The 9,253-nt window shown below is 48.9% G+C and overlaps 2 protein-coding genes across 2 annotated transcripts; both read left to right on the forward strand.

Moving 5' to 3' along the window:
- The first annotated feature begins 790 nt into the window (after positions 1–790).
- On the forward strand, positions 791–6,044 carry CSUI_010900 (uncharacterized protein). The gene has a single exon (XM_068071001.1). It carries the CDS (start codon positions 1,373–1,375, stop codon positions 2,342–2,344), a length of 972 nt encoding a protein of 323 aa, XP_067917022.1. The 5' UTR covers positions 791–1,372; the 3' UTR covers positions 2,345–6,044.
- CSUI_010901 (3 5 -cyclic nucleotide phosphodiesterase domain-containing protein) lies at positions 5,245–8,844 on the forward strand (the record flags this gene model as incomplete). The annotated part of the gene is made up of 3 exons (XM_068071002.1): positions 5,245–5,949; positions 7,227–7,627; positions 8,652–8,844. 3 exons carry the CDS (start codon positions 5,245–5,247, stop codon positions 8,842–8,844), a joined length of 1,299 nt encoding a protein of 432 aa, XP_067917023.1.
- Positions 8,845–9,253: the final 409 nt, after the last annotated feature.

The following is a 9,253-nucleotide window of genomic DNA, read 5'->3' on the forward strand; positions in this document are numbered from 1 at the left end:
GGTAATCTGTTTTCCGGGTTGCCGCCAAGCGATGCCTCTGGGTGGCAACCCGGAAAACAGATTACCTGGTACCACATGCGTCTGTCAAGCCACAGATATGGTGCTCCTGTGAACCGTGGACTTCTGTCGCCGCGCAGGCCGGCAACTAAAGCAACGAAGTTCGCTGTCGTATCGACGGGGCCACTCTCCTGGCCGCCACACGACCTAAGACGTTGAACCCCGTGGCTCCGTATAAACCAGTTTAGGGTATGTTCTAAAAAAAAACTTTGCTTTGTTTGCGGGCTCTCATGCACCCCTTGAAGGTGCCCCCCGAAACCGGTGCTTCTCTTCCTCGCACGCCACAACAAGCATTTCAAAGCTAGGCAAGACCCGGAGGCAACTTGCACCGCGCCGTTCGGCCCCAGGGTATGAGTGACTAGTGATCAGGTTCTTCTGAACATGCAGGGCTCTCGAGAATGCTCTAACTCCGGGTTTTCTTATCAAGTAGCTCCTACTACTATCTCTCGCCGTACAGCTGCTGGAAGGCCCAGAACCTACAACTACGAGTGGTCAACAAGTAAACAAGCTTTGACCTTTTTGGGGCAAATCACCCGAACAACAGTGGCGTTCAGTTTTGGCCTGCTGGATGGCGGTGGCGACAACAACTGTCAGGGACCCGTCCCACAAACCAGTGACACGGACCACCGAACCTGCGCCTGACGGGGCTACGGCGTCGTTCCGAGAGTGAAGAGTCCCGTGCACCTAGCCCAGCTCTGCCACGCTCGGCCGCCACCGGACTTTTCCCGTTGACCGGACTGACAACCACCACACTAACACCGACCGCAAACTGCAACACGAGAGACCAAGCTACTATAGAAGAAGGATCCGTAAGAGCGCCAGAGCGACCGCCAGGTGCATAGTGGTAGTTGCGCCAACAATCGGAGGAGGGGACTAACAGCGCGGCCGCCGGGTCCGTGGTGCCGTCGCCGCCGCTGCCGCCCTTTCGGTCCGGCCGTGTTCCGGTACAACCGGAACCGGTGGCGACCACATTTGAAAAAGAGGTTTGGCGCCCTCACCTGGTGTGGAGAGTTGTTGCATTTCGAAGGCACTGTGATCAGATTCATTTTTTTTGACTGCATTGCATTTTGGCTTGTGTTGTGCTTTCCCTTTGAAGAATTTCAGTTAGCATCGAGCAGTGCAATTACGAACGAGGTGACCCACTCCTAAGAAGGGATCACCTGCGTGCTGTACGCAGGACCCGTGTATCGGCTATAGCGGTGCAGAGAGAAAAAGAATCTGCCGCCCTAACAAACGCCTGTTTTTTCGGGATTTTGAACGCGGCACTACCCACGGTTCTACTGTACCTCCACGTTTTGCTGTAGTTTGCATCAAAATGGCACAAGTGTCTCAGTCTTTTAGCGGGCTGTTCCCGGTTGTGCGGGGCGGCCACCGCCGGTGTTTGCTGGTCTTGGTCCTACTTGGCCTGGTTTTCGCACTTTCTGTTGCCCAGGCCTCTTCATCGTCTGAAGGTGTTAAGCAACAGGTTCAGGAGCTCTCCGACGACTATGCTTCCGAAGACGGAGCAGAAGACAATTCTCAGGCTGTGTCGAGCGTTATTACACGTAACAGCAGAGTGGCCGCGAAGAGCTCGGGATCCCTGGCGAGGAAGGCTGCACTCCTACTCTTTGCTGTCGCTGGCGTTGCTCTTGCTGTCGTGAGGAGGGAAGACATCATGAAGCTCTTCGCGAAGGAAGAAGTTGAAGCACCAGGGGCCCCCAAATCCCCTGAGAAGAAGCAGGCCGCCAAACTTAGCAAGAAGAAGATGGTCGTTGTCTCTACTGCCTTGGTCACTGCCGCGGTTGCTGCAGGCGCCATTTACTACCAAATGTCAGGCGCTCAGGAAGCAGTGGAGGATATTCTCCCCTCTGTTCCAAAGGACGAAGCGACTGCCAGACTTTTCGAGCACATCCTTCCTCAAGTTGCGGAGGCCCCGAGTTTGCCTGAGTCCCTCAAAGCGTACATTCCTTCTGACCTTTTCAGTGTCGTCCCCACCGACCGCACCACGCAGGCGATAGTTACATTGGCTGCGGCAGCCGTTGGCTTGCACATTCTCCTTGTCGGCCCTGTCAGGGATGCAGTCAAGCTCAACAAGCTGAACAACCTTCTGATGGAGTACGAGGCAGCGGCTCCGGCGTTGCCGGAAGCTGAGGTACCGGCACCCGTGAGAGCAGCTCAGGAGGAGAAGGCTGCCCTTGAGGACAAGAAGGCACGGAAGTGGATGGTAGGGAAGATGCTCGATGTCGTTGCCAGTATGTACGCCGGTATCTATGCCAAACTGTCCCGCTCCGAGCCGGCGCTCGCATAAATGCTTCTTGAAGCCCATGGCTAGCCCGTGAACTAATGTACTGTCCGTTGGTTTGGAACTGCTTTTTTCCTGATAGCTAAGTTGGGCTGATCGTGTTGGGGTCCTGTTGTGATCAGCGGGTGTGAGCCGGGTGGCAGGGGTGCCATGTTGCTGTGGACCAGACTGCACGTGTTGGTTTTGTCGAGGAAGGCAAGCGGGTGCGCGCTTGTTGTAGGTCCTAGTGTGGGAGGTAGAAGAGGTTTGGTGCAGACCAGACCGAGTTGGGTCAGCCACGGTTGAGTGATTGACGAGGACTGTTGAGTGAAAAGCAGATCGCTCGACCTCCGGATTCCAGTCCAGGGGTCGAGCAATCTGGGTTTCGGGCGGGGCCTCGTGTGCAGCGAGGTTCGTCAGAACAGTGGGTGTGCAGGCGAAGTGCCGTACGGCGAAGCCGGTGTGCAAGAATCGTGCTGCTCTGCCGAACCATCATGGAGACCTTTCCGGTGCTTGAAAAAATGGGACACCTTCAATAGATAGTCTGAATGACCAGGAATAGCTGTTCGAATCGCAGAGGCAGGCGCTTCAGTGTCTATTCAGCGACATACGCGGCGGCTGACTAGGCACGGAGTGCAGTGCAGTCCAGGACGGATTCCAGCGCGCAAGACGCGGAAGTAGATAGTTTTTGAGTGAGTCTTCACCGTCATACAATAATAGAGCGCCAAACTGATGTCCCTTTACCGGACAGTGCGAGCACAACTCAGTTTTGCCACGCGAAGGAACAGAAGGGGAAGGGGCAAAAGGAGCGGTAGATAGGCTGCATGGGGCATAGCTTTCCCAGGTGTTGCCACTTCCCAGCAAGCGTCTTTCCTCCCACGGTATCCGGAAAACTCTTCACACTTATGACAAGCCGTTGCGTTATGGGCAACACTGGCCTCTTTCCAAGTCTTCGTCACTGGCCATTTTGTGTGCGCACTGACAAGTTTCTCTTCCTTTGGCTTTTCGTTTGAGGATAGCGACTCCCGCTGACAATTGACTGCAACTGTCGTGCAGTTTTTTTTTCTTCGAGTAGCATGGGGAGCCACTACTGGAGCTAGGGGACATTTTTGGTCGTGGGCGTGTTACCTCGTCCCAAGAAAGCACCTTTTTTCTTTCTCACCAAAGATCTAGTTTTACCGCTAAGAACGTTTCTTGCGGTCAGTGTCTCGCGTGGCCAACCATACTTGATTCTTGAGGCGCGCGACATCTGTTACAGAATGTCCCCGAGTGCACGTCTGCACACGGCAATTTCCAGCAGACTGTTCTGAGCGAGTGGCACCACTACGTCGGGAAGAGCACATCCTAGGAGGGTGCGGTGGCCTTCCCCTGCCCTTGATCGTACATGCTAATACTTGTCTCCCTAAATACAGCTCCCCCTGTGTCGTCTTGGTTTATCTCTCCGAACTCCACCTCTTTGGCAAAAACTCCAGCAGCGAAGCTGATTACTTCTCCATACTGGGAACGCGTGAGGACCTACTTGTAGGTAGGCTGTAGAGCCAAGCGCAGGCGGCGACAGGAGATCAGATCACAGTCCCGGTCCGGCGTGACCGACCGATAAGAAGAGGCTGGGTGTACCGTAGCAGTCATAGACGTTTGGTGAGTCATGAACCTCACCAGCAGCAAGAGTTGGAATGTAAATGTGTCCGTGTGTTATCTCCCCGCCTGAATTCTTCTTCAACTCTAGCGTCACCAGTAGTACACACCTGGTGACCTAGGGGCAGCCCCCTCTGCTGTGGTATATGCTGTTAGAAATCCCGAGTGAAGAAGAAGGTCTGCGTCAGTAACGGTTCGTTTCATCGAAGAGTCGCGGTCATAGAATGATGATTCGATAGCTTCTTGTTCAGAAAACTCTTGTCAATTTCTCTCTTGTGGACAACAAGAAAAGAACACTCGTCCTTCTACGGGCAGCAGCTAGCAGTCATCTTCAGAAGGGAGACCGTCAACGGTACAGAAGTTCTTCAAGTTGAAAGAAAGAAAGAAATCTCCGTACTTTCATCTGATTCATTATCCAACCCAGAACGAACAGACTCTCTATCTCGAGAGGGATAGACTGGGATGTTTTCGCTGCGGCTTCTCCTACGTCAAGCTTCCCCTCCTTTGTCCGTCTCGTCCTCTGCTTCCTCTCCATGTAAACCTCTAGAGCAAGATGAGAGATATGTATTCTCATGTAGACCTCTCTTCCGGCTGGTGATACCTATACTAAAATGAATGTTTGGTTGTCGCAGACGGTACAAAGGCCAGTCATGTCACAAGGTCTGTTCAAACGGCGGACATTTGTGTGGGTTCTAAGATGCAGAAATCATCACTCAGGGATAGGTACCAACAACATAGAAAGAGAGAGATCTGTCCATTTTCATCATTTGAGTTATAGCCGAAATTAATCTATTCGGAAGTTGTTTTTGTTCCGAGACTTCTTCTCCACACCAACACAACCACGCCTCCTCTGCTTGAAACAGAATGCCTTTCACCCCCTCCCCCCTCATCATCATCATAATGCTTTCAACATGATTATCCTCATCGTCTTCATGCTGTGACCTGATTGCAGAAGAGAAAGACTGCCCGGGTAATACCGGGGATATCAAGAGTATCTATCGCCTTCTCCTCCTCAAAGAACAGATTCTCTCATCTTAGATAAAAGCTAAAAACTTCTCTCCGTTACGACAACAGCACCTACTACATCCTCCCGATAACTCTCTCAACTCATTCCCTTCCTAGTAGTCCTACTCTTTCTACAACTCATGAAGATCAACACCATCCTAGTTGTCCTTCTCGAGCACCCAGCGCATACCCGTCCCCCCGGTATCTTCCCGACAAACGAGACCAACAAGAATTGTTAGTACGTCGTTTCTTACCGTTGCAGTTTCTTCATCTTCTCCTCAAGGAACATGAAGAAAACTGAGGATGATAAGGCCATGATGAAGATAACCTCACCTCCAACACTTACCCCGCTTGAAATAGCCGTGGACGAGAAGAAGAGTGAGAAGATCTTAAAAGAACAGCAGACACACCCACCATCGAGTAACAGGAATGATCATACTCGTAAGGGGAATAATACTCGCCACGTGTTAACAGAACCTCCCCCGTCAGCGCAGCCATCTCTTCGTCACACGGCTCTTTCAGCTACCCATATAAAGACACTTGATGAAAGGAAAGCAAGAAGACATCCTTCTCGCCATCATCTTCATCTACTCCAAGGAGAGAAAAGCGCTCAAGAGAAGAAAGGCCTTTTCCTACCTAAACCCAGAGAATGTCAAAAAGAAGAAGCTAGGAGAAAGTGGTCCTCTCGAAGTAGAAACAACCCTCCTTCTAGGAGCCGTTCTTCTAATAGCAGTAGCGGTAGTGATAGCGAGAGCAAGTCGACCCCGACTAGCTTCATCATGACAACAAGTATTACGACTCCTGCTAAGCAGGAGAGAAAGGCAAAGAACACCTCTTCACTAAAAAGAAAACTCACACAACATAAATCGTTCATGAAACACCAGACGTGCTGGCGTAGACGACCCTTACGACAGCTCTTACGGGTGATACTTCCCGTTCCTCTCAGATTCGAGAATGACAAACATGAAGAAAAGTTTGCCGCTTTCATTCAGGTACCTCCTTGACACACAGAGAGAGAAAACATCATCCAACGTTAACTTAGTCTTCCTGTCAGTCTTCTGATGCTCTTATGGTTCTTACTTACGGTTCTTCTTCGTCTTCTGGCTGAGGTAGCAGTCGGTGCTCATGATCGTAGTCGCCCTTAATAGATATTCCTATCTGTCATGGTCTTCAACTAATCTGCTCCATAGGAGCAGAGAGAAGAAGCCTAACAGCAGGGTTCCTCTTCGAACTCACTCCGGACCTAAGTAGACACGTCGCGTAGACACTCGGGCCTTATGAAGATGGGTGAAGAGTTCTATGTTTCCTCTCTATCTTCTGTATGGTTTGCTACTGATGGTGTATTCTTCTTCTTGAAGACATAAGATATCGATCACTTTCTCTTTCTCTCTTTTCATCTAGCGACGAATTTCATATGCCTGTTGTATAGATAGAGTGTCCAGGAGTGAGGAGCGGTCTGAAGGCTGCGGCTGTGAAGATAGAATCGGGGGGATCTCTCAGTGTGTTGCTGCAGCGGTGGTCGATCAAGGGACCTCCAGTAGGAAGGACAGAAGCAATCTCACATAGGCGACATAGATGGGAAGGCCTTTCCTTACCTTAGAATGAACTTTGTTATCTTCTTTTTTCTATTCTGTTCGTTCACCAATACTCACTTCCTCACCCTCACTCCATCTACTTGTGTATCTCTCTATCGGTCTATGTCTCTTTCTCTCTATCTAGCTATCTATCCTTATATACCTCTTGTATAGAAAGTGAAACAGAAGAATCGAAGAAATCCCTTCATGAAGAAAGACTCGACGCCACCTCATGCTCCTTCCTCTGCTACCTCTATACGACACACACACACGGTGACATTCTTCTTCTTCTTTCACTTCTTCTCTTTTGAGTGCTCTCTTTCCGTTGTTATCTATGTTGTTGTAGTCATAATATGTATCTTCAGTCTTCCGCTGTCCTTCCTTTCTTACTTTCTTTCTACCTTTCTTATCTTCCCTCGGGAAGACCAACTTTACTATGCCCTCCCAAAGGCCTTCTCATCTACCTCTTATTGTGTATCTATGATGTAACATGGCAAGCTAGCTATCTGTGCTCTTAGGGCCTCTCATGTGATCTTCTTTCCCCCTTGAACATCACGAGACACCTAGCTAACTAGGTGAAAGATAGCCCTCTGCTACATATCATCTAGAAAAGATGGTTTGGTCTGAGCCTTCCTTCCGTCCATTCTTTCTTTCTTTCTGCCTTGTATCTTTTCTTTCGTCTCTCGTGTTTTCAGAGACAAATGCAAAGAAACATCTGGTGGAGCGTGTTTATACCAATCTTTTCTTTATGTCTTGAATGCTGTATGACTGCACTGACAACCCCGGATTTCTCTCCTCTTCACCATACACCGCAACTTCTCTATACTGTCGGGACAGGGACAGTGGTTTCTACTTTTCTTTTCCTATCATTCATCTCTCGTTTTAGCCAAGCTCTACCCTATCTTGAAGCTTGTCTCTGTGTCAGTGGATGTCTCTACTCTCTCTTTCTCCCCGTCTTATGCGATCATTATCGTATCGCGGCTCTCTTAGGATTCTCACCTCAAGAAATCTGGGGAAGAGAAAGCTTCTCTGACGGCCCTGTTCTCTTAGCTCTTACTGCTCTCATGTTTTCTGTTGCTATCTTCATTCCTGTAAGGTGAGAACGAAGAAGAAAGAGAAAAACAAGAAAGAGTCGCTTGCTTGCATGCGATCAAGGTGAAGTCAACAAGAAGCAGAACAGAGGAGATCATCCGCCAGCCACGCACCTCGACGAACATAGGGCATGGATGCCATGCAAACTAGATCTATTCTTCCGAAACTTACGAATAGCAAGAAGATTTCTCCAGGCATATGTGAAGGAAAGACAACTATATGAGGAATGAAAGAAAGAAGTTCTTCTCAACAAGGGAGTCAAGAATGAGATTTGATACTACTTATCTTCACAGTCGTTCTTTCTTTCCTTCTTTCATATCTGGACAGGAAGAAGATCTCTTGGGTTTCGTACTCCATCTGTCTTGTAGAAGATCTATCCTACTTGAAAGAGGAAGAAAAAAGTCAAGAAGCAAAGAAGTTCCTGTCTTAACGATAGCTATAGAAACAGCCCATTGTTCGTTACCCTGGTGACTTGTAGTGCGTAAGGAAAAGAGAAGAAGGGGGCGCCGCTGAATCTTATAGAACGGAAAAGCATTTATCTTTGAGATAGATACGGATGGATGTCTACATTCATTTACACTGTGTGTACACTGGCTCGTAATCCTGGAGTCCAGTAAACAATCCTTAATTTTAGCGTCCTCATTCCCAAGATCTCTACCTTCTTCTTCTTCTAGCATTCTCATCTATCACCATCTTAAACGACTCTTTTCCCATCTTTATCTACCTATATGAATCTTTCTGCCTCGAATAGCTCTCTTCAGTCGATACTCAGACAGAATCCCTCTCTCTCTCTCTCTGCTTACATATAGATGGATAGAGATAGATCTGTCTCTTTCTGGCACTTCTCTCTGTCTCTCACTGATCCTTGTCGACAAGCTCAGCTGATCTTTCTTTTTCTTCTGTTCGTGACTTAATTCCTTTTTTCTTTCTTTCTCTCTCTTTCTTCGTCTTCTTTCTCTCTGTCTTCCTGTCTTTGACCTCTTTCTGTCTTTCTCTCTTTCTGTTCGTCTTGTGTCTATGTGAAACAGAGACACGTGTCTATGGCCAGTATGTCTAGCTGCCGTGTCTTCCTTCCAGTCAGCCACTCTCTTAACAGGAGGTGCCGATGGGTTACGTCCGAGTATTATAAACGGACTGCTTCTTATGCTCCTCGCATATCTTGCTCTTATAGGTCGGTTGTCTCATACACTTACAGATAGTCACTCCCCAGCATTTTCATAACTACGCTGTCTCTAGGTAGATATGGAAGTGCAGATAGAGAAAGAACCCCGAGGTAACAAGACAACCTCGAAAGTCATGGGGAGAATAGTGGTTCTGAAGTAAACACAGGGAGAGAGGAAGGGGGACGGGGGCTTATCTATCTTTAATCTATCTTTAATCTATCTCTAATCTATCTATCTATCTGTAATCTTTCTTGCCGTTCGACCTCACTCCGCTACTTGGTCGACCAACACACCTGGTGTACGTTAGCTTTCTTTTGTCTGACCTACTCTCAGCATCACCACAGGTGCCTAAAACCTCACAATTCCTTGGATCTCACGAAGGAAAATTCGTCTTCGTACCGTTCGATGCCGGTCTCCTGTCTCAGGGACACCTCTGGCTCTCTCTGCTTACGCCTCTCGTCTCATCG

This window comes from Cystoisospora suis, assembly GCF_002600585.1.
Source record: "Cystoisospora suis strain Wien I chromosome Unknown contig_8811, whole genome shotgun sequence".
NCBI classification, from domain to species: domain Eukaryota; phylum Apicomplexa; class Conoidasida; order Eucoccidiorida; family Sarcocystidae; genus Cystoisospora; species Cystoisospora suis.